This window comes from Urocampus carinirostris, chromosome 9 (genome assembly GCF_059441175.1).
Source record: "Urocampus carinirostris isolate Australia breed hairy pipefish chromosome 9, RoL_Ucar_1.0, whole genome shotgun sequence".
NCBI classification, from domain to species: Eukaryota; Metazoa; Chordata; class Actinopteri; order Syngnathiformes; family Syngnathidae; genus Urocampus; species Urocampus carinirostris.
This window is the reverse complement of record NC_142357.1, coordinates 4,979,133-5,004,208: the sequence shown is the minus strand read 5'-3', so window position 1 is coordinate 5,004,208 and position 25,076 is coordinate 4,979,133. Positions and strand designations below refer to the sequence as shown.

Here is a 25,076-nt window from a genome sequence, read left to right as displayed (position 1 = left end):
CCTTTCTTCATCGCGGTGTTGCCACTTTCTGGATTCTATTTGTGTTTCGCCTTCTGATTGGCTAAACAGTCGCTCTGTGCCTTTTCTGCCTGTGGTCTGAGTTGTATGCACGTAAGTAAAACTGCTTCAACCTACATTAAGTGTGCACAAATCTTTTTCAATTTCAAGTTTCTCTAAAAGCCCTGGTGTCAACTAAACACTTTGGACACACAAAAACACCTTTGGCCAGGCAGAAAAAAAGGCAGTGGAAGATGCTCACCCTCACCATCAAAGTTGGACTTCTCACCCACTAAACTTGGTCTAAATTGGCATGCAGCTCTTTGGAACTCTCTAGTGAATCCAAACTGCCTTTTCAAAAATGTTTGTTCATAGAAAAATATATAGTTTCAGTTGAAACACAAACAGGACGCATTGTTAGCGTTTTTCCAATGAAGATAGACGGAGTATGCGTTTCCTTCCTTATAAAGCAGGAATTGGGAACTTGTGGCTCGCGAGCTATATATGGCTGATTTCATAAGTACATATGGCTTGGAGATAAAATTTTACTCGTATAAATCTCATCTGTAGCATTCCATTTATGAAGAACGAGGTGTTGAGTTTACTGCGCCTATAGCTGATGTAGAACTAACAATATAGATGTTTCAGTCCAGTATATAAAGAGCACAGTCCCCACTACAGTTTACAGTCAATGTGTCACACCCACAGACGCCGTTTTGACTGTACGTCACTAAGGAATACCTTATATGGAAGCTCATTAAACAATTTAGGTTCACTGTTGAGACACATTGTGATGAAAACTCACAGACAATATTGTAAGGGCCAGAAACACCAGCCAAGCTCACAGAGCTATTGGATTTGTTAAGTGGTAATTGAGGGCAGAACTATGCACAGAGCACACTTCTCTCTGCACCAAAAGTAAGCACGTCAGTATCCTCATTTGCAGTATTTAGTGACATTTTTAAAAAAGAACTCTGCTTGCACCTTGTCTTGAAACCATTACTTATCTTTTCATAAATAATGGTTCCAAAACAAGCATCAATATTATAAAGTAATTTTGGGATGAGGACAATTTTAAAGAGCTATATTTGTTGATACGGGACACAGTTTCTGGCATTATTCTTATTTGTTATCAAAATACCTAACATCACACAGTAAAAAAAAATGCGCTAATAAAATAGATTTTGTCTGAAGAGATGGTTTGGTGGGTTTGCTAAAATTTGGTTTAAAATACATGCTATGGCTCTTTAAAAAAAAAGAAAAAAAAGAAGCTATTATAGCTCTATGGGTCGAAAAAGGTTTCCGACCCCTGATGTAGGGCCTATATAAAACTTTAATTACTTGTGTCTCCAGATTTTTTTTTTTCTTTTTGGTCCATCATGGCTCTTACGGCATTTTGGTTTGCCTAAGGAAAGTAAAAACAGTTTTTCATATTGTAAACATGATGGTGACAAAGTCTTACGTGAAGTAAAATCATAGAGGCTATAAAATCAAAATATATATATTTTTAAATAATGATTTAGTCCCTGTGGTGAGAGGGGGGGCTCTCCTTGTGAGAGGTAAGAGAATTCTCCCACCATGGTCCGCTGTGTGTCGTAAGAGGCGACTAAAGTGGAGGGAGCGAGGGGATTGGGGATCCTCTCCTCTCTATCTCTACTCCCTAAGAGACAGCAAGGCAAAAAAGGGGGGCGGGAGACCGAAAGGTCTTGCAAACCCTAAATATAGGGTCACTAAATGTGAGAGGATGTGGAAGTAAAGCGACTGAGTGGAAGAAAGAGGAGATCGGAAGGATGATGACTAAAAAGAAGGTTGATGTGTTAGCTTTGAGTGAAACAAAGATGAAAGGAAAGGGTGAATTACAGCTTGGAGGTCCGATGGTAGAAGGCTTGGAGTTACGGGTGGACATGCTAAAGAAAGAGTGGCTGTGCTTGTGAGTGAGAAAGCAAAGGAAGTGAAATGAAATGATCTGCATTCATATAGCGCTTTTCAAGTCAATGACTTCCCAAAGCGCTTTACAATGTGCTCCACATTTCCCAATAGCAGCCTTGTATTGCAGCCATGTAAGACGCTAACCTGCTTATTGGGGGTATTAGGGGTTCAGTGTCTTACCCAAGGACACTTCGACATGTAACACGGACGAGCCGGGATTCTGGAATCCCTTGATCCCAAGACGAGCGCTCTACCTCCTGGGCTACTGCTCGAAGTGAGAGTCGAGGCGATCGATGGTATGGAGAGAATGCCCGTGTTGGGTGATTTAAATGTGAAGCCTGTGAAAACATGGGAGTCGCAAGAGGCAGTGAAAGGAATGAAAGGGGGGAAGGCACTTTGGTTGGATGGTTGTACTGCTGAATGCCTGAAAAAAGGTGGCACAGCTATGATTGACTGGTTAGTACACTTGTTGAATGAATGCTTTTTAAGTGGTGTGGTTCCTGTTGATTGGTGCAGTGCATGTGTGGTGCCATTGTATGAGGGTAAAGGTGATAAGTATGAATGTAGCAATTCGAGAAGTATCAGTTTGGTGTCTGTGTGGAAGAGTCTTGATTAAGAGAGTGAGAGAAAGAACGAATGAGGTGGTGATGGAGGAGCAGAGTGGTTTCAGGAAAGGAAGAGGATGTGTGGATCAGGGGTTTGCAGTACGACAGGTGTGTGAGAAATATTTTGCAAAAGGTAAGGAATTTTATCTGGCTTTCATGGACTTGGAAAAGGCATATGACAGAGTTGATAGAGAGGCGTTGTGGCAAGTGATGGTGATGTATGGAGTGGGTGGAAAGTTGTTGGAAGCATTGAAGAGTTTTTTTATATGAACAGCAGAGCATGTGTAAGAGTAGGGAGTGAGACAAGTCAGTGGTTCCCTGTGTTGACTGGTGTGAGACAGGGGTGTGTGATGTCACCATAGCTGTTTAATGTGTACATGGATGGTGTGGTGAGATAGGTGAATGCAAGAGTATTTGGCAGAGGTGTAGAGATGATGGACAACAGTGGAACAGTGTGGCAGGTAAGTCAGTTGTTGTTTGTTTGCAGATGATTGTTGTTTGCTTGTGGCTGATTCTGAGGAAACATTGAGAGGGTTGGTAACGGAGTTTGGATGAGTATGTGATAGGTGTAAGTTATGTGTCAATGTTGGGAAGAGTAAGGTGATGAAGTGTTCACGTGATGGAGTGGGCATTACGTTAAAAATTAGGTTGCATAGACAGGTGTTGGAAGAAGTTGAAAGCTTTAGGTACTTGTGTTGTGATGTGGCTGCAGTTGGTGGAATGGAATGCGAGGTATTGCACAGAGTGAATCAAGGAAGCAAGGTTTTGGGTGCTCTGAGGAGAGTGATGAACAACAAAAGTATGAGTATGGATGTTAAGAGGGGATTGTATGAGAGTGTGATTGTGCCGACTGTGTTGTATGGTACAGAGACTTGGAGCCTGAATGCAAATTTAAGAAGGAAATTGAATGTTTTTGAGATGACGTGTTTGAGAACTATGTTAGGAATGACAAGATTGGATAGATTGAGAAATGAAATTGTGAGAGACAGAACTGGAGTAGTCGTGGAACTGAGCAAGCGTGTTGATAAGAGAGTATTCGGTTGGTTTGGACACATGGAGAGGATGGATGAGGAGCGAATGTTGAAGAGGATCTACAGAGCAGAAGTCAATGGAAGGAGATTAAGAGGAAGGCCGCGATTGACGTGGATGGATGGTGTTATGTGGGCATTGCAGGAAAGAGGTCTAAATATAATGGAAGCTAGACCTCTTGTTGGTGATAAAAGGAGTGGAGAGGTGTTGTGAAAGGATAGTGGGATTGTGGACGCGTTCTTAAGGATGGGCTGGGCACCGGTATCAAGCGGCAGGGGTAAACCAGTGAAAGCTGTCGTGCCCTGCTGTTGAACAAAAGAGTGTGTTGTGTCACCCTGACCCGAGTGACATGGCCGCTTTCTGGTGTCCCATTTCACTGGAGGGACGAAAGCATGACCAACTTAGGTGCCGAGGTGCCTAACTTGTATGGGTGTTTGGGCAATTGGGTTGGCCATGGTCCAAAAATTTTTGTGTGTGGTTTTTTTTTTGCTATTTTTTTCCCTTTTATTTTCTTTGTAATTGTATGTGTTTGTCTTGCTGTCGGTCACCCCTCTTGATGGATATGACCAAGGTAGATAGATAGATAAATAGATATTTTAAGTTAGTTTTGAAAATAAAAAATCAATAAGTACAGGTTCCTACTTTGCAGGTTTTGACTATTGCAGGAACCTTTAGGAACGCAACCACCGCAAAAAACAAGAGTTTACTGTACTAAGAAAAACAGATGCTATAGGGGTAAAATGCATGCTCTATTTGGTTAAAGTATGGATATTGGCTTGGCTATTTGAAGACCTGACTGATTATCGGGTGAAATATTTTGTTGTGCTGACAGTGTCTTGGGTCTTTGATTTGGACTACCAAACTCAATTTTGTACTTGTTCTTTCAGTTTCGTCCATTAAGCTTCACAGACCATATATTCTGTTTTAAATCATTTGTAGAGGTTAATTTTGGGATCTTCAGCCCTAAAAAAAATAACAAATAAAAAAAAAATATGAACAGACCTAAGACATGTTTTTTCTAACAGAATTAATTCGGTATTCAACAAAAGCCTAAAATACTAGTACATCCTAATTATTTTCAAGACAGTCCTGAGTTTTTTACACGTTTTGATGAATAATACATACTGGAATTTTCAATACAACATGTTTTCAGACTGATTCATATTTTTAAAGAAATATCTTTAAATGCTCAAATCAACTTTTGCTTTTCTTTTAAGTATTTATTTAACACTAATTTAACATTCTATAAACACACAAGCACTAAAATCGAGTACCAATACCTCATACAATGTTGGTATCCATATTCATAATTCCAGGTCTCAGCACTCTCCCAGCCTTACACATACAGTGTAAAAAAGCAACCATTCTAAATAGATTATTTGCACTAAAACACAATTTTCTTTAATATAAAGATAAATAAAAATGCAAATACAAAGGTTTTGGCATTGCTGTTCCAATACTTGTAATTTTAACTACACTTAAGCATGATATATCTGAGAGACAAAGCATATAGTGAAAGAAATGCTGGACACAAACATAATAAAAAAATTGGATGAAAACATGCAAAGTAACATGGGAATAAAATAATTTAAATAAATGTGAGAAAAATACAATAAAATAAAATAAAAAACCTCATGATTCAAGTCATGTACAAACTTCCATAAATGCTTTTGGGCTTTTATGGGGCCCCGCAGGAGCTTTTGGGTATTACCTGAGTGGGGATCCCTTGGGAGTGGCAATGCCATAACCTTTGGAGTCCAGATTCCCTCCTACTTTCATTGTGTCACAGGGTTTTCTCTGCTCTATGTACTCATTCATCGTGGACTCCAGCAAATAGGCATACTTTCCCTTGGATTTTCGAACTCTTATGACACCCTCGTCTGTAGTCTTGACGAACACAGACGGGTCGGCAGCCTTCATATAGGACCACATCTTCTCAAACACAGCGATTTTTGATCTCTGGTAGAAAGGGTGAATAAAAGAATAACCAGAAAGAACTATTTACTTTGGGATAGTTGCATGCCACATATAAGGGACAAATGTGATTTATTGATCTGAATTAGGTCCATACAACTGCAAAGATCAAATACAACATTAATAGAAACCCGCTGATGTCAGAAATCATTTTAACAATAATAATTTGGGTCAGCCCCTTCTGAGGATAAGCGGTACAGCTAATGAGATGAGATGAGATGAGATGAGAATTTGGGTCAGTTTGAGGTTTTACAAACTTGTTCACATAATTTACTACCATATCTAAACAAAGGGATCAAAGTGTTTAAGCTAGAATGCATACCTGGACTGAAAACAGAGAACAAGGAATTATTTCGTATTTACACTGAATTGTGTCATTTATTTTTCATACATACAGCACTATAAGGTGCATGGAATTAAAACTATCCATCCATCCATCCATCCATCCATCTCTCTCTCTCTCTCTCTCTCTCTCTCTCTCTCTCTCTCTCTCTCTCTCTCTCTCTCTCTCTCTCTCTCTCTCTCGCCAGTGGAAGTACTGGCTCGAGAGAGAAATGAAATCAGTTGAGCAGATATATATATATATATATATATATATATATATATATATATATATATATATATATATATATATATATATATTCTTTACTGTTATGCATACTGCAAAGTGCATATAGGAATGCAAGTTTCAGCAAAAACAAGAAATCACAGTCATGCTTAGGGGAATTTAACAGTGTTATTTAAAAAGTACTGTTAGCAAAATGAAGCTTCATACAGCACTTGTCATACAGACACAATGATATTTGAGTAGTGCAATTAAGTTTCTAGGATTTACAGAAAGTGTGCAATAATTATTTGAAAATAAAAAGGTACCTTTTAAGTATATATATATATATATATATATATATATATATATATATATATATATATATATATATATATATATATATATATATATATATATATATATATATATATATATATTCTTTACTGTTATGCATACTGCAAAGTGCATATAGGAATGCCAGTTTCAGCAAAAACAAGAAATCACAGTCATGCTTAGGGGAATTTAACAGTGTTATTTAAAAAGTACTGTTAGCAAAATGAAGCTTCATACAGCACTTGTCATACAGACACAATGATATTTGAGTAGTGCAATTAAGTTTCTAGGATTTACAGAAAATGTGCAATAATTATTTGAAAATAAAAAGGTAGGTGCATACATTTGGGCACCTTTGTTGCATTATTAATTTGAATACCTTTAGCACTAAATATGGGAACACAAAAATGTTTTTGTTAAGCTCATTGGCCCTTGACCTACATACACAGGGAATGCCAATTACCGAATAGGGTATTTAAGGTGGCTAGTTGCAATTTGTTCTCCTCTTTGCATCTTCTCTGAAGACTGACAACATGGAAACCTCAAAACAACTGTTAATGATCTAAAAACAAAGATTGTTCTATATTTTAGCTATTTTAAATGAGCTGAGTCAAAAGAATCCCTTCTCTAATAACAATTGGATTTCCCACCATTAGCAAACACCTGAGAAACAAACTTAAAACAAAAAACAACTGTTTTTGTCAGTAAGTTGAAAAGTGCTTTTTACAGTAATGGAGACATTTTTGTCAGTATTAAAAACTTGTGTCGATTCCCTATGGAAATTAATCAAGAAAAAATATGTTTTGAAACATTTTCATGCAAGTGTAAAAAAAAACAGTTTAAAAGTTCTCACCCTGAAAAACTCTTTTGTGGAGCCAGCATCCAGCGTCCCATATGCAATCTCTGTTTGCTTGGCCAAATCTTCAGCACTCTCTATAGGGGAGACCATTCTCTCCACTGTCAGAAAAGCGGCGAGGTTGGCCGTGTAAGATGAGATTATTATGAGGGTGAAGAACCACCAGACACCTCCAACTATGCGGCCAGATAGGGAGCTGAAATCAAAATGCAGTACACCCATAAACTTTTTGTTTGCAGTTTATTGTGACAAATTTAGAAAAAAAACCCTGCTTGCTTCTTGTTTTGAAACCTTTACTTACAAAAAAGGATGGTCAAAATGAGTCTTAATGGTCTCAAATAACTGTGGGAGGGAAACAAGTTTAAAGTGGTATATTTGTTTGTATAGGACACAGGAATATTTGCGCCAAACTTCTCAGTTATTTAACCCTAGACACATTTTCATGCCTGCACTCTGTGGAATGAACTGTTATGTTGAGTTTTATTATCGCCGCAATTGCATCATATGGACAGTTATCGCTTAATTGGTTCAGTTTTATCTCACTCATCTCTGAATCTGATTAGACTTAACACACCATTTTTACTCACGGTGCCAGAGACAAAAGTTAGAAAATAGATAAACAGAAAGTTGTCCTAAGATATAGATAAAGATATAATTAAACACAAAAATAAACGGGGAGCGAAACAATTTTTTGGTGTATCTAGTTATGAACTGGACTTTGCATTTCTAGGATTATGTCTCCGATATTTTGCCTAAAGCTGTGTTCTCTACTAAAAAGCAATGTGCTGACGTGATGTGTGTACGCTCCCATGACACGGGCTGCTGACTAGTGGATCATTTTGTGGGTATCACCACAGAAAACCAACCAACCAACCTGGGCCTTATCTTGGATTGACCCTATATTGCTTATCTTATGTCTACTCTACATGTTAGTGGGTCAAATTTGCCACATAGAAGGTGCCCTGGAGATAAGATGTCTCTTTTCTGGCTCAACAGAGAGTGGATAAGCTCGGTAGCCTAGATGGTACGGCGCCTGCTCCGAGACTGGGAGGACGCTGGTTCAAGCCTAGGCCGAGTCATACCTAAGACTTACAAAATTGGTACTCGTTGCCTCCCTGCTTGGCGCTCGGCATTAAGGGTTGGAATTGGGGGGTTTGGTCACCTAATGACTCCCAACACAGCAGTTGGGTCTAGGTATATTCTATTCTATTCTAAAAACCCGGCGCTGATCGAAGGCGACGCGCAGGGTTTGGTAGGGTTACTTTAACTTGATTACACTCAATTACTTTTGGATTACTCCAATACCAAATATCCTAATGAAAGACAAAAGAAACTAAATATGAATCAAATTATGACTCACAACGCATGGCAAGCTTTCTCTCCTGGCTTCGATCTCTTTGATCTCTAGCAAAACCAACATAAAATGCGACAGAAACAAAATGAAAATAAATCCAAACAGCTTGCCAACATCATTTTTGCCATTCCATGTATTCCGTTACTCCCCAAGCCTGTACAAAATTTAGTAATTTTATTCATATTTAGTTTCTTTTGTCATTTATTAGCATATTTGGTATTGGAGTAATCCAAAAGTACTTGAAAGTAATCAAGTTAAAGTAACCCTACCCAACCCTGGTGACGCGTCACGTCGAGAGGTTCGCGTGTCAAATGATTTCCTGTATATATAATGTTTATGGTCTATACTGGCTGAATAAATAAATAAATACAAATACAAATATAAAAGGCACTGCCCTCTCGTGGTCTTTTATCACACAGAAATCATTACTAGATAATGAGATGCTGTGAGCAGCACGGCTGCACAATGGTAAGCGCGTGTGCGGCACAGTTCTGAGGTCATGAGATCGAACCTCTTGTGTGGAGTTTGCATGTTCTCCCCGTGCTTGCGTGGATTTCCTCTCACATTCCAAAAACATGCATGTCATGTTAATTGGCCCGTCCAAATTGTCCCTAGGTGTGAATGAGCGAGCGGATTGTCCCTGTGTGCCTTGCGACTGGCTGGCAACCAGATCAGGGTGTCCCCTGCCCACTGCCCGAAGATAACTGGGATGGGCCCCAGAACCCCCGCAACCCTACTGAGGATAAGCAGTGCAGATAATGGATGGATGGATGGAGATGCTGTGAGGAGCTGGCCAAAGGGTTGGGCATCGTTTAACATCCATAATATCAACAACAGACGGCATTCAAAGGCCTTTTCATATCTGTGGCACTAAATTTGTTTAGATAAAACAGTATTGGTTCAAATATTAGGCAAAAACACACCTACTACATTATAAACATGTATATTTTTTCAATACACATTAGTATGGAAATTCACAATCATATTACATAACTCGAGACACACTTTGGCCACCATCTTGCCTATTTTGCAAAGTTAGCTCGATCATATTGTGTTTTGAGCATCAGTTTAATGGCCCCTGACTAACTTTCATCAGATGGTCTCTGCATATGATTTTCCTTGTGTCCTGTGACTCAGACATCCACGGCTTGTCATTTTCTACTCTGCTTTCGTAATTTTTTTACAAACTTTTTTGCCACTTACTTCTTTTGTTAGCAACTCAGGTTGACTATGACTTGTGGTTTGGCCCTAGCCACTTTAGAGCAAAAATACATGCTATATAGGTTAAAAGAATGGATCCACCTTTCTTTTATATTTTCCTGGCAGATTTTCTGTATCATTATCTTGTATGATGAAAAATCCCCCAACTAGTGTGCTTTCATGCTTCCTTATATTGCCAGACAATGTTTTTCCCTTAGAAAGTGTATTTTATTTTTCTGCTGCCATCTTTTTTTTCCCCAATTCAGATTTATGATCCAGCTTTACAAAAAGCTACACAAACCCAAAACATATGGAAACCTCCTCTGCTTTTTGTGCTGTTCTGCATACTGTCCTCATTTTTGACAAATTTCCCCCGGCCTTTCGACAGCTATCACTAATGTGTGTTTTTTTTTTTTTGTTGCCTTCTAGTGTGCTTTCGTTCATGTTCATAACCTTCACATATGCTCTTTAGTGTTTTTAAAAGCTTTTAAAACGAGTTCTGCTACCAATGGTTGCTATTTATAATGCCTGATTAATGCTTTAGGTTTTCTGGCGTAGATTTTAATGGGGAAACTTGAGAGAGAGAAAAAAACAGGGCACCGGGAAAAATCAACAATCTGTAAATGAGATTTCAATAAGTCACTCGAGAGAACAACCAGGTCACCATCACTTGCGCAAGCATTGTTGTGAGTAATGCGCTACAAAGGAACGTGTTCCTGGAACAATTACTTTTCTCTGTAATGTGTAATGTAACAGGTTTCATAATATATACTAACTCAACTGTTGTTACAACATTACTCCACAACTAAAAGGTTATGAATTGTAATGTCTTCTTTGCTTGGGTGGTCCCTCCTTCGCTCACGAAACATTATCCGCCAGAACCAGAACCACAACTCGAATTAAAATAATACAACAGGAAAGTGTGTTTATATCGACGTACAAAACAAGATCAGATCCTTTATTCGTCCCATAATAAGTAAATTTCTGCAGCAATAAAAGACAATGAATAACAGCTAAAGAATATCGCCAATATAATATAAATTAATACAGTTACAGTGGCACCGTCTAAAGCACAGAGTAAGAGGACGCTGCATTTCTCCTTTTACTAATGTTTTGATCGTCTACCACTTATACTCATAATTAAGGTATAGTTACAACTAGAAAAATAGCGAATGACAAACAGCTGGGGCAGTCTGGATCACAAGTCAATGTGTTCACCTACCCAAAACAAGCTGCAAAGCATGGCTACTAGTCTTTTAGAGGCTTATTACATCTGAAATGAATTCATCAATTCAATTGGAGTCTGAGGGAAGTCAGAAGAGTGCAAAGAAATGGTGATTACCGGCGGGTGCCCAGTGGATAGTCTGGGAAGAGAATGAGGCGGCATGAAGAGAGGAAGCAATGCGGCAGGTCCGGCCTACTCTTCCAGCGACATAACAAGCCACCCATGAAACCGATGACCCGGAGCTACAGCTCATGGGAAACCGCTACATCAATGACTCTTGTATATCAACACAGACACCTGGCTGAGTCCAACGATCCCTGATGCCAGCGTGCACTAGTTGGCCACTTCTACATAAACGACTTACACTGAAAGGAGAAGCCCTCCAATTTCGTTATACTATTGTATTATGAGTATTAATGACAATAAAGACCGTACAATCAACTGCAATTCTGTGTTTGTAGTTAAAGTCGTTATTTTGTTACAGTTGTTTATATTGTCTGTAACTAATAAATGAATGTTTGTACTTGGCGGCTTTTGTCTATCGCAAGACTTTTTGGAATGCAACCCCAGCAAAAAACAGGGTATAACTGTATACGGTAATTTGTAATAACATAGTTACTTTCAGAGTAACCCGCTACCTTGTGGTGTCAGTAATCTGGGGGGGTAACGCAAATACTTTTTAGAATGAAGAAACTGGTAGCTGTAACTAATTACTATTTCCCAGTAACGGGCCCAACAGTGTTGGGGAATGCATGTGAGTAAGTCACTCCAAGGGAACAACCAGGTCACCATTTCTATCGCCTGTGTGTGTTTGAGCAGTACTCCACGCACGAGCAAGAGGAGACCACCTGGCACACCCAGACCTGTTTGTTCCTTTTTGTTCCCATTTCGTGGAGCCTCCCTTGCTCTCATCAAACATTAGTCTAACAGCAGGCTACCTAAGAGTCTTGGTAAAACTAAGCTGTCTCATTACAGTAAGGGAACACCTCCAAGTAGAAATGTAATTTCTTAGGCTCGTAACAGCTATGGTTAATCAATTATTCATTCAGCCTACTTCCTCTTTTCCATTTCATTTGATGACGAAAAGAAATGGTAAGGGAAGAACAGCCTGGATATTGTTTACGCGGTAATGCGGTTGTGTATGATAAAGGAGGCAATGATTAATTGATAAGCGTTTAAAGGGTGTTCCATATATTCAAAGGTAGGTATTTGTGAATACTAACAGGGGAATAAAAAGCTTCCTAGTGCATTCAAATTATGATGGCTTCTATCTACCAATAATGCTTGCGTTGAAATAATACTGTCACAGTGTTCTCATTTGCCCGCGTCCCTGCATCCTAGACGCATCATTTTTGCTGGAGACGCATCATGTCAAATCAACGTGCGTTCCCGGGACGCAACTTTTTTGACACAAAATTGTCATTATTACCCGATTATATTTCTTTAAACTAAGATTTACCGCACTCCAAACTTTTCGTCTGGCAGATCCGCCATTGTTGTTTTGGTCACGCGGCTCGAGTTTTCGCAACACATGTACAATATAACATGTTAAAGTACTTAAATAAACACGTTTGAAAAAAAAAAATATGGTGTTAGATTTTTTTGTATTTTGTAGGGGAAAATACGACAGTTTGTAAGGGCATGGAGCTGTGGAGGTTGACAGGTGTGAGTATGCCTCCGAATAAACAGTTAGTATAAGGGGACAATCAACACAAAATTGGTAATTTCTTCAGTGTCAGTAATAAGTCGAAACATAATGCAGAAAGTGATAACAGCAATAATTCCGGAACGAGATAAATTCTTCGGAAGATCGTGGAGGCAAGGAAAACACGTGTGTTGAAGCGAACAATTCAACGAAAGAAAATAAACAAAAGAATACTCCTAGCAAGAAAAGGACTTTTATGCCAAAATGGACTAAATTATATTCCTGGTGACGCTATGAGGAGGATGATAATGGATTGGACCTTGAGAAGGCATTACAACTGTGGCGGGACAGCAAACCACAAAGAATATATGAACTGAAAAATCTGAAGTGATCACTGCTTTGTATTACCAATTAACTGTGATGATTAAAAGTGCATGAATATATAGACTAATATTTCAGCAACATTATTTTGTATAATGTACAATATTTTTGTGAACTGAAAAATCTAAAGTGATAACTGCTTTGTATTACCAATTAACTGTAATGATTAAAACTGAATGAATATATGGATTTATTTTATATATTTGTCGCCGATTTACAATTTCAACCTCGATAACTAAATTTTGGGGACCCATAGATTTTTGAGCATACGAGTCCCCGGGACCCATCACTTCTCAGAGGTAAAATGAACACTGCTGTCATGCTCAAGAGGCGCAAATGGGTCACTATAAAGGAGCTTTGACTGCACCAGAAGCCAGCAGTTATAAATATTATCTCGTAAATCAGAATTTTGTATTGATTTTTTTTCTTCTTCTCTACAGTTAATACCTAACCAGTGCTCCACTTAGGGGCCGGTCACACAGCCGTTTGCGGCTGAATCACGGCTAAAATTTTGCGTTTTTTTTTTGCCCGTGGTTGCCCGCGATGGAAAATGCGCAAAATTGGCCAACCCGCTGTTCATCGGTGGTATGCCCGCAAAACAGACGCTGGCGACTGTTCCGCTTCCTCATCGCGTCATTTCCGCGTCATTTTCTCGTGTGGACCACAGGTATAAAAGCTCCCGAGCCGGTGTTGTGCCCAAATCCGACTCCTACGCAATCCCCCCGACCCCCCCCTCGCGTGAACGCACATTCTGCTGCGATCGCTTTTGTTGGAAGCGTGCATTGACGTTGGTGACTTTTTCATCCGCGTTAACAAACGCATTTTGTAGAATACGATCGCACTTTATTGTTTAAATAAACGCGTTATATAGACTAGGATCTCCCAATTGTTATAATTAGCTCACTTTATTGTTTTAATAAGCGTTTTATATAGAATACGACCGCTTTTGTTGGAAGCGCAGCAGAATGCGCGTTCACGCGAGGGGGGGAGGATTTTTTGGGGGCGGCAGTAGCTCAGGAGGTAGAGCGATCGTTTTAGGATTAAGGGATCCCAGTTCAAATCCCGGCTTGTCCGTGTTACATGTCGAAGTATCCTTGGGTAAGACATTGAACCCCCAATTACCCCCAATAAGCAGGTTAGCGCCTTACATGGCTGCACAGATCACGGCCGCTATTGGGAAATGTGAAGCACAATGTAAAGCGCTTTGGGAAGTCATTGACTTGAAAAGCGCTATATAAATGCAGATCATTTCATTTCATTTCATTTCATTTATATACGGTGTGCATTACCGTTCGATTAGGTTCACAACAAAAACAAAGACGGAATGGTTTAAGTTGTATTACATTCCCAACAAATGCAAGACGAAGTGGTTTTGGTTATATGTTCGCCATTACATTCCCTAAAAGTGATATAAAAGTGAGATAAAACGAGGTAAAAGTGGTTGTAGTAGCGAGGGGATGCAAATTTCGGCAGGGATGTATTTCTCGGCATAACACCGGGCTGTAGAAATCATAACCGCTCAAGACACAGTCCCGTGAAGATCAAGATTTCAAGCTATGGCACCGAAGAAGCCAATATGTTATTATTGTAATAGTTTTTCATTTTTATTTTATTATCTTGTAATGAAATGAAAAAAAATGTCAAGAAATAAAAATGGATTAAGACGAGGTCACTACGCTGACGGGGATCCATGTTCACCCCCTTGACGTCTCGAGCACAACTGACGTGTGCTCGGCAAATCGCGCTGTATATACGCGGAGAAAGGCGTTTGACCGTCACACGTGTAACACGCTAATTTCACGTAATAACACCGCGATACAGGCGCAGAACATGCTATTACCATGCTCCACCCACGATTACCCGCTGAAATTTCCCGTCCTACCAATGTGTAACCACGCCCTGGCCACGGCCAGAGCACGTTGTTCCGCGTCATTTCCGCGTCATTACCTCGTGTGCCGCCCGCGGTTAACACGTGCTCAAAGTTTTGAGCAGCTCAAAACTTTTTCGCGCGGCCAACCGCGTGTGAATTTCCGACCGCGAGTAAAGCACTGCTGTATCTCGTCTATAGGGCGGTCTCATGGCGTCCAACGTCGCCCAACAGCGTCTGCTTCACGGCCAGAAATTTCTGGCCGTGGTTCAGCCTCGGTACGCCCGTGAAAGGCTGTGTACCCGCGCTCTAAAGAATTGAGCAGCGCAAAACTTTTTCGTGCTGCCACCCGCGCGCGAATTTCCGACCGCGTGTTAAGCACTGCTGTATCTCGTCTGTATGGCGATCTCAAAGCGTCCAATAGCGTCCGCCTCACAGGCAGAAATTTCTGGCCGTGATTCAGCAGCAAACGGCTGTGTGACCGGGCCCTAAGGATTGTTGACATTGATCAGTTTAAATTTTAAGGAGAAAAATAATCAATGGGGTTTGAACTTACAATGAAAACCTGGGAGCCAATACCTCAGATAAGAAATTCCAACTTGTTCTTAAGGCCCTCCTCTTAGCCCTTTCTTTTCATTAAATCTTCTGATTGTTTATGTGCGAATAGCATGATTTCTTCTTTAAGTATTTCCCCAGACTGTAACATTTCTGCACTCTGGTTCCTATGTCTCTGTAGGTTCACTCTTGATCACTTTCTCTCTTTCCACCCTCTATTTATCTCGACTATATTTGTTCACTCACTTCCTTGTTAAATTTTCCTCCTCTCAGCTGCGGTCATTTGTCCTGATTTCTCTCTTGTTATAACTCCCTCTCGTCACTATCTAAACACTTTTTCTCCTTGGTTCTGTGCTAGTTTTTTGCTTTACTTGTCATATCCCAAGCATCTTGTCTCTACCCTTTTTGTTAATCCCGTGTACCGAACCCTTGCCTGTCCTTTTTTATCACAAGTACTACCTGATGAACTCTTGGACTGTCACCTTCGCTGATTGAGTTTACTGTACCACCGACACCTCACCTGCATCTTGGACGATGGTTGTTGCCTCGCTACTTGACTTTCTGTGTACTGAACCTTGTCCGGATAAAAACCTCCATTACTACACTAATATGTTTGTGCAGTGTGATTACCAAATTGCAGACACTACTATATTTATTTTTGTATAACATGTATAGAATCCTCACAAGCTAAATAGGATAATTCAGGTTTGCTTCAGGCTTGGTCCATCAAATAGAGTCATATGGTCAGGGTCATGCTGGGTGGGCCTTAAATGCCCGCACGACCGGATCGTATTGACCTATCTAGGCCCAATCTTACCTCAAAGGCACACCAAAATTTTGAGTTTTTTTGGAGGGTAAAAAATGTGAATAAAAAAAGTGTGTCCGCGGGTGCGCCCATCTCTGAAAGTACAGTCCCATGTGATTTGTCCCATTTCCTGTGTTGAACAAATAAAACGATATTGGCAGCAGGATACTAGGAAAAAAAACCTTCCAGGAGTGCATGGAAGTGTGATGGAGAAGGTTAGAAAAGTGTGTTGAATTCAATCAAAGTTACTAGAAGGGAACATTTCATTAAATCTATTCGGAAAAATTGCATTTTTAATTCAAATATTCTTAGGTTAGTACTTTTTAACCTAAGTCATATATGGATGCTTGTATTAGTATTCATTTGCCGCAGGAGTAGAATTAGGAATGGGCAGCCTCTTCCATCAGATATTTTAATGAGCAGTGACTAATAAGTTTGGAAAGTGCTCAGATAATAGATACTTCATAAACAGAATAAGAAGTACAGAGCTTTAAATTAGAATAAAATAACATTATTCTATAACGGCGGTTTTGTTCTTCTGCTGTGGTTTTAAAAATCACTGTGTGGTTTGTGCAAGAAAATGCTTTTTGCGCTCAGTGAAGGGAAACTAATGTTTTGGCTAACTAAGTTTTATGTTATATTTAAAAAGAAAAGTAGTGAAATTTGTTAGAAAAACCACAGGATTTGTGGGGACAATGTAAGTAGGAAATGTGCAGTGGATGGTGGCAAAAGTAGGATATTTTTTCTTAATTGCGTTTTCGGGATTATTATAATAATAACCCCACAAAAGTAGAGCTTTTATCCTTATCATTACACTAATCTGCAAACCCGAGATGGTAAAAGAAATTATGATTTCATAATTATCCCCTTCTCTTGCCATCTAAAGGTCAATATTACCATACAGCTGCATGAAAAAAACTAGAGAGAAAATGTTGCTGCCATTGTGTCGCTGCAGAAATTGGGTTCTTGGGAAAAACAACCACAAAATGCTACTGTTCTGTGGGTGAATCAGTTTGCTCGTATATTTTAATAAATATATATTTTTGTATTTTATTACATTTTCGACATATTTCTCAAAATCAAACTATACTTTTTTGGGTGGAGATGAGGAGTACTAGATGAGGAAAGTGTTAAAGGTGTTATTTGCCAACTATATGTCGTTGAATTGTCTAAAAATGAGAATTAAAAACTAGGGAGACTCAAAGTAACTAATAAGCTCTTTTTTTCCCCCACCCAGCCTTTTGTGGGATTTTTTGGTTTTTGGGTAGCTCTAGCTGCTCCCTCTAGGTAAAGCTCATGTCAAGTCTAATAGGTGTAAAGGCCCCAGCCTCCCTGAGACTCTAGCGAGGATAAAGCACAGAAAATGGATTGACGGATGTTCATATATTTTCTTGATTATTCTTTAAATTATTTTTTTTTGCTTTTTCAATGAATTAAGTTTATTTTACTACTAAGAATCGCTAATTAAGTCACTTTAATAAAATATACAACAAAATGAAAAAAAAATTGATAAAAGCAGATAGGCATGGTGGAAAAAAATTATAAGGGCTATTTGAACTCAGTTGGGCAATGTTAACGCATAATTAATGGAGAAAATATTTTTCTTTCAACATTTTAAGTACACCTCAAACAACACAACCCACCTTTATGTCATGTCAGTATGAATTTAGCATTAAAAAACTCTATGAACAAGTACTACTACCTCTACGTAATCTACTTAATTTGGTTTTATATTCTTCATCTTAAAAAACATTTTTTTGTCCCATTTTGATATTAGAATTATTGTGGGAATTGGTTTAAGTTTAAGTTAAGTTTGAGTTAAGTTAAATTAATTTAATTAAAAAAAACAAGCACAATCAAATAAACTCGTACATCTGAATTCAATTGATTGGGACACTTAGCCCTATTCCTAATGTAATGGCATTTGCATTAACATTCTAAACTGTAAGTGTAGCTCACCTAGAGTTTAGCTTTTCTTGTGCTTATATTCACCCTATTTTCATACCGACAAGCAAATAAATTACAAAAGAAAATGAAGTAAGTTGGTTATCCTCTTACATAAATTCTAAAAAAAAATCAGGTAACAAACCCTTTTAATTTCAATCATTGTCAGAAAAGCTTGCACTGCTCTTCAAATAACATCTTCACAGTGTTGCCATGGTAGCACACTGCGCTCCAAACAGTACAGCTGAGCTGAGAGCGTCTTTAGTGATCTCTTATTTTTTTGCCTCGATTTGTGCTGGTCCAACAAGAGTCAGCCAATTCCACTGTGCACTGGAATTGCAAACATTCTCATTGGGCAATAACAGATGCATGCATAATAAGACTGTTAAACCATTAGGGTAATAAAAATTTTTAAACATGCAAAATGTGAGGAAATAGTACATGTTTTTGTATAATATCTCTATATAAATTATCGGTATACATATCTACTTTTTCCAGAGATGCATTTTAAAAAACATCCTGTCCTGTGAACTCTCCAGAGTACCACAAGCTCCCTTGCAAGCCAGCCGTCATATTGTTTTACAAGTTAATTAGTCAAATTTATGAGTATTTCAAGCGAAGTTTTGGTAGTTCCTGTTCAGAATGCCTAAGCATTATTTTGCAGGTGGATGCAGTGATGACCTGGCTCATGGTGTTAGTCTTTTTTGCTGGTGGAAAGATTAAAAAGTTGCGAGAAATAGGACAAAATGTGTGAAGAGTGTGGAAAAGCCCGTTAAAATTCCAGTGTAATGCTCAGGGCTTTTGGAGTTGCAGTTCAATAGGGAATAAACAATACATCTAGATAAGATGTATGTGTTATTTGCCAAACGACATCAATAGCAGGGGTGGGGAAGAGTTTTGGACCAAAGAGCCATTAGAGCCAAATATTTATATTTATTTTTGAGAGAGAGCCATCCCATTTATTTTAAGACAAAATTCAACAAAAACCGCGAAACCTGCTCTCCAAACAAAACCCAATTTTTCAGCAAATTGTGTGACGTTAGGTGGTTTGATAACATTTATGAATGCGAGGGCCTGTGTCCCATATCAACAAATATGCCTCTTTAATCATTGGGGGGTATTTTTACATATTTTGGCTTTGGATGGTTTTTAGTTGTTATCCAAAAAAACATTGAGAATAACGCTCTACTGTTTGTGGTGTGGGTCTTTGTCATAAAGATTCTCAAAAGTGAGCATACAATATTTAATGAGCTTCCATATAAAGGATTCTTTAGTAATGTACAGCCAAAACGGTCTGTTGATGTGACACCATGACTGTAAATAGTAGGTAAAACTGTCCCTTTATAAACTGAACTGAACACTTTAATTTAATAGAATAGCTTTGTTTATGCATGCACCAAACCTAACATGGAACTAAACAGAATTGAAATGTTACTGAAGAATGTGCATAAATAGTATATTTTTATCAAACCATATCTGACTCGCGAGCCATATGTTTCTGACCCTGATCTATAGTAAATATATTCACTCCGTGGGTTTGTAGTATGGCCCATTCCAAACGTGTGTTCCAGACTGACAAAAAAATGTGCTTCATAACAACAAACTGGCTCTGTGAGTGGCTGGCAACTTTTTGGCTCACGCTGCTGTTCGTGCAACCAATTTGTGTGCCGCACGGTTTTGTCGTTGTCAGCGTGCTTGCATGCATGATCACAAGTCTCCTGCATGAGTTTTTCCCAGCTAAATGAAAGACTAGTAATGTCGCTAACCAAACTGAACTATTCGGATGAATAAATGATTCTTCCCCAATTGCTGCGACAGGAGCTCAATTATGCAACTCAGTGAAATGTAAAGATGAAGATAAGACCAATTTGTTGAATCGTCTCATACGCGTTCAAACAAGATGCATGAATCAGATGACGTAAGTGGGAGTTCTTTTTTATTGATACACAATTTCAACAAGAGACTCAGCGAATCAAAGATATGCGTGTGTCTTTATAGTTTTCAACATAGCACGTGTACCCGGTTTGGCCCCGTCCCTTTTCACGCCTGAAGGCGTACATCCCCAGGGTTCCGTCCTTATTTGGAAGTGTTTTTAAGTTTATGCCAGTTTATGTCACCTTGCCCTTTGCCGTTATCTCTTGTCCTCCCTTGAGGAGGATTGTTTATACTAATTCGTCTGCCGAGAACTTCCCGAGATGCAAACAACATTTCTCCCAACTGTAAGCAAGTCTTTCTACATTTCTTTCTAAATGTATGCAAATCTATTCTACAAATGCAAGTTTATTTTCTACAACAGTAACTCCAGCTAACATGTTGTTGATTAGCACAGGACAAAAAAACACAATCTTTATGAGTAATGGTATGTCCAATTATCTTGATCGAAAATACCATCTGCGCTTCTTCATATACCTCCCGGCAGTAAGCATAACTCATTCCTTATTTTGACTAAACTGTAAAAATGGTATGGTTAACACATATTTTGGTATAAAGCAGCAATGTGTGACATATGGAAAATTGTGATTTGAGGTTGGAAATCTGATTCTCAATAACAAAGTTAAAGACAGAAAAAGTTCGGTTAATTGGTTCAGCAGCATTTTGTTTTCATTGCCGCAAGTGATGTAAACTTTAAAAGAAATAAAAGTGATGAAAAAGATTATTATTGTGAAAATAATATTGTTTAGTAGCGATGCTTTAAAATGTGGACGCAGTTATATGATTATTAGTATCACTATTATTATGATCTTATTTTATTTAGTTTTCTTGTTATATATTTACATTGAGTTTGTTTGTTAACATCGAAGTTATAACAATCCCTGGTTAGGATATCTTGTAATGGTTTCTTGGGCAAGGCTAGTATTTGTACTTCTTTTGATTCAATTTTATAAACTGCTAAAATTGTGTCATTTGTTGAAAACCCTGTATTGGTTGATATTTTCGAGACATTCATTTATTCATTTTCCAGCTACTTATCATAAGAAGGGTTGCTAGGGTGCAGGAGCCCATCCCAGCCAACCTATTAATTTAATTTTCTGCCCTTATGGCCAGATTTGTACCCAACCACATATAGTGGATGCAATAGTTGTATCCATCCACATAAAGCATAAGTCCATGCCTCTGACATAAGTAGAACTTGTAAACACACGAAACGCAGCAGAATTTTGGAGAAAGTAGCAGACAATTATGTATTATCCTTTATTTAATGTTAAGAATTAAATGCAGAAAGACCATTCATTTGGTAATGATGTTTCTCACGGCTGATAAACGGATTGAAGTTTGGACTCAAAGTTTGATACATACATATTAAATAATATCAGACCAAAATTCCCTCATATCAAGACTTTCTCCTTATCAATATGTAAACAGTCTCACCTTTGCTCTGTGATAGGTTGTTTTATTATGAACATGTCACGTCCCAAGAATTCCTTTCCTGGCATATTGTTATTGCAGTGTACCGAAACCCTAGCCTGCCTTCCAGATCATGAGTACTGCCTGACGAACTCTTGGACTGTCACCTTCATTGTTTGGGTTTTGTTTAACACTGACCCCTCACCTGCATCTTGGACCATGATTGTTTTTATTGCTACTTGAACCCTGCCCAAATGAAAGACCACTGATGTTTTAAGCAGTGTTTCTGCACTTTGCTTCACAACACCATGAGTGTGATCTTAACAAGGGACTTTGACTTTTTTTACACTATGACTTTGGGACTTATTCAAGCTTGTACATCGTGTATTTAGTCCCAGCAATGCAGTAGTGTATATATAATGGAACTGGCATTTAGTATATATCGCAACAATGGTCATGTCAACAGACATTGCGAGAGGGGGCTGTCATTAGTAAGGCTGTTGGACTCTTCTGCGCGTCACTTGGATGATGTTTCAAATTACATGATTAGAAATGGCGAGAATAAAGTAACTCTCACGGCAAATGACAAATGCCAGCAGGTTCCACAACGTGATTCAGCCATGAGGGGGAGGTGGAAAGGGTGTTGTTCTTGACGAACTAAGAAAAAAGATTCACATAAATAATTTCTAGAGAGAAACAGAAAGAAAATTGGATAAGTGACTGATTCTGAAAGGCAGGTGTGTGTTTGCAGAGAGCGCTTAACCATTTGCAGAGATAAACAGAGACTGTTGGCAGCCTATGACAGGCCTGACTGACAGAGCTGATATTTAAAAAGACCGCACTGGACTGAGATTAAGTAGCAGAAGCAGAAGATCGTCTCATAAACAAACCTGCTGTATACATTCATGTACCAACATGTTTGATGACTATGGAACAACTGTTGCCTACAACTATGTTCACACACTCATCATCCCCAACAAGAACACAAACATACACATACTGACAGTGGAATTAACTCTTTTCACTAAGTAATCTAAAACGGAGAAGCTATCCAAAACTGGACCTGCTGCCCTCTGGTTGGCGCTACAGATCCCTTAGGACTGTGAAGTTTAGAGATTTATTTTGGAATCATGCTGCTACTAAACGTAATAACACTATTTTTCATTGCACTATTGTGCCAAAGACTATGTTACAAAGGAATATTCCCGGTAACGAGTTATGTAATGTTGTCACTCAACTGTATTCAGTAGATGGTGCGCTGTTCTAGTACTTCTTCAATGCAGATCATAAACCATATCAGGGCTCAGGAACCTATGGCTCGTGAGCCTAATGTAGCTCATGAGTACATACGGCTCGGAGATAAAACTAAACCCATGCAAAATTCATCTATAGCGCACCAATCCTGATAGCTGACGTTTTGCTAAAGGCACATTTGGGTCCAGTATATAAAGAGCACGACAGTTTACAGTCAATGTGTCAGCCCAACAGACCCTGTTATGGCTGTACCTCGCTACAGAACCTCGCTACAGAATCGTTTATTTGGAAGCTTATTAAACGATTGAGATTCACTGTTGAGACACTTTATGATAAAAATCTCACATACAAACTACAAAAAACAGCTAGAAATGCCAGCCAAGCACACAGAGCAATTTGATTAGGTGAGGTGTAGGGATAGGCAGAGCTGTACACCCATTGCACTTCTCTCCCATCTTGCTCTATTTTTCCTTATCTTATTACTAGAAAATAAAATAACAACAGCAATATTACAACAATTATAATAATAACACAAAACATAAAATCAATCACAAAAAAATATAATATCCATAAAAATAAGTATTAAATCGTCAAAAAGCATTGAGGAATTAAAAAAGTTTTTAAAATAAATACAGGCAAGAATAAAGATTACATTGCTCTTCTGTGTGAACAAGAGCAGTGCCAACTAATGTAACTGGGTCACCCACATGTTTAAATGGTGGGGAATTCCCTGAGGGCACTACAGAGCGAGGTGAAACATTCACTGTGTTGCAATTCTAGCAAACATGGTTGCAGCCTCCCTCTTTTGCTGTACTCAATTACACAAGCTCACTGCCAGTGTTTTTTTTGAACTTAGAGAAAACATATGCTTTGATTTTAAAATCCCAAATCCGAAGCAAAGCACACGTTCGGCTTGTGATGTGTTCATAGACAAGACCTTTCAGAACTTTAAAATAATTCAAAGAAAGAGCTCTGCCATCTGAATGTTTTTTTCACATTGATGCTCATTTCTTTCATACATTGACACATTGTTTTACGATATAGCTTTATTCAACACTATACAAGACTCTGGCCCCCACTGCTTTGACCTGTTGGGCCCTACTGATCCCTTAAAACAAGGACAAGCAGGCTCATTGACATTTTTCTTAACCAAGGCCATCACCACCCAAAACAAGCACGCACAACTGTAAAAAAATATATACAGTATGTTGCCAGTTGCATCGATTTTTTTTCTCTAACAAGTCTTTATTAAGGGTTTATCTTGGAGTGCCATGTCTAATCTCATTGCAAACAATTGTCCAATCTGTTGTTATCAACGGGGTCCCATCAGGGTCTGAAAGGCCCTCTCTGCTGGCCTAAAACTATCTGAATTATGTGATGTTAATTATATTTTGTCCATTACTCTCAAATAAATACTTCTAAATTGTCTGTCTATGTTTTAATAGTTTGCCCTGGTTGCACTGCTTCCAGATGTAAACTTTTTTATTCAATCATTTAACCAATCACAGTCCAGCTATTAGTTGTTAGTAGGCTCTGAAATCTACCCAGAGACCCTTCAAAAAATCCTGAAGGTCGTGTACCGTAACATCTGAGTTCTAGAAAGCTGTTGGTTCAGTCAATAAGATTCAGAGTTGGTGAAAATTGGGCTTCTGGAATGCGTTAAGAAATGTCAGAAATTCAACGAACTACGATTGGCTAGGAGGCGATATCTATCAAAGTGATCACGGCAACAGTCATTTAACTTGAAGAAAACGAGCTGCACAAGGAAATATATTGTTGTGTTGATTTAGTAGCGTTGTATTCAACCCACAATGGCTTAGGGAGTTGAAAAAGCTCAACATTGTTAAGAAAGGTCAGACAACTCAAAAGTAAGCAAGCATTTTGCAAGCGGGAAGAGTTTTATTCACTACTGTCAGCCTTATGCCCGAGCCAAAAATGTCATCATTACGTTCGGGTCGGACCAGGCTTCTTTCCCACTAACTAGATCACTCTTTTTTGGATCAACAGGTTTCAGGTTTGATTCCCAGCTCCTCCTTGTTATATGTCGAAGTGTCCTTGGGCAAGACACTGAATCGCTAATGCCCCATATAAGCAGGTAGGCGCCTTGCATGGCTGACTCCCTATTGGTGTTTGAGTGTGTGCGTGAATGGGTAAGTGTGAAGCACATTTGGAGGTCTTCATTGACTTGAAAAGCGCTATATAAATGCAGACCATTTACCATTTATCAATTG

The 25,076-nt window shown here is 38.7% G+C and overlaps 1 protein-coding gene across 8 annotated transcripts in view; it reads right to left on the bottom strand.

Moving 5' to 3' along the window:
• The window catches only part of gria1a (glutamate receptor, ionotropic, AMPA 1a), a 151,072-nt gene that overhangs the window by 20,265 nt on the left and 105,731 nt on the right, over window positions 1–25,076 (bottom strand). For all 8 annotated transcript variants that reach the window (XR_015851370.1, XR_015851371.1, XM_088344299.1 and 5 more), the window contains exons 12-13: window positions 7,268–7,466; window positions 5,272–5,519 (exon numbers count right to left, since the gene is read on the bottom strand). Coding sequence is in view for 6 of the 8 variants with exons in the window: in XM_088344299.1 (XP_088200425.1) it covers window positions 5,272–5,519; window positions 7,268–7,466 (447 nt within the window). In the remaining 2 variants the exon portion in view is untranslated. The remainder of the gene's footprint in view (window positions 1–5,271; window positions 5,520–7,267; window positions 7,467–25,076) is intronic.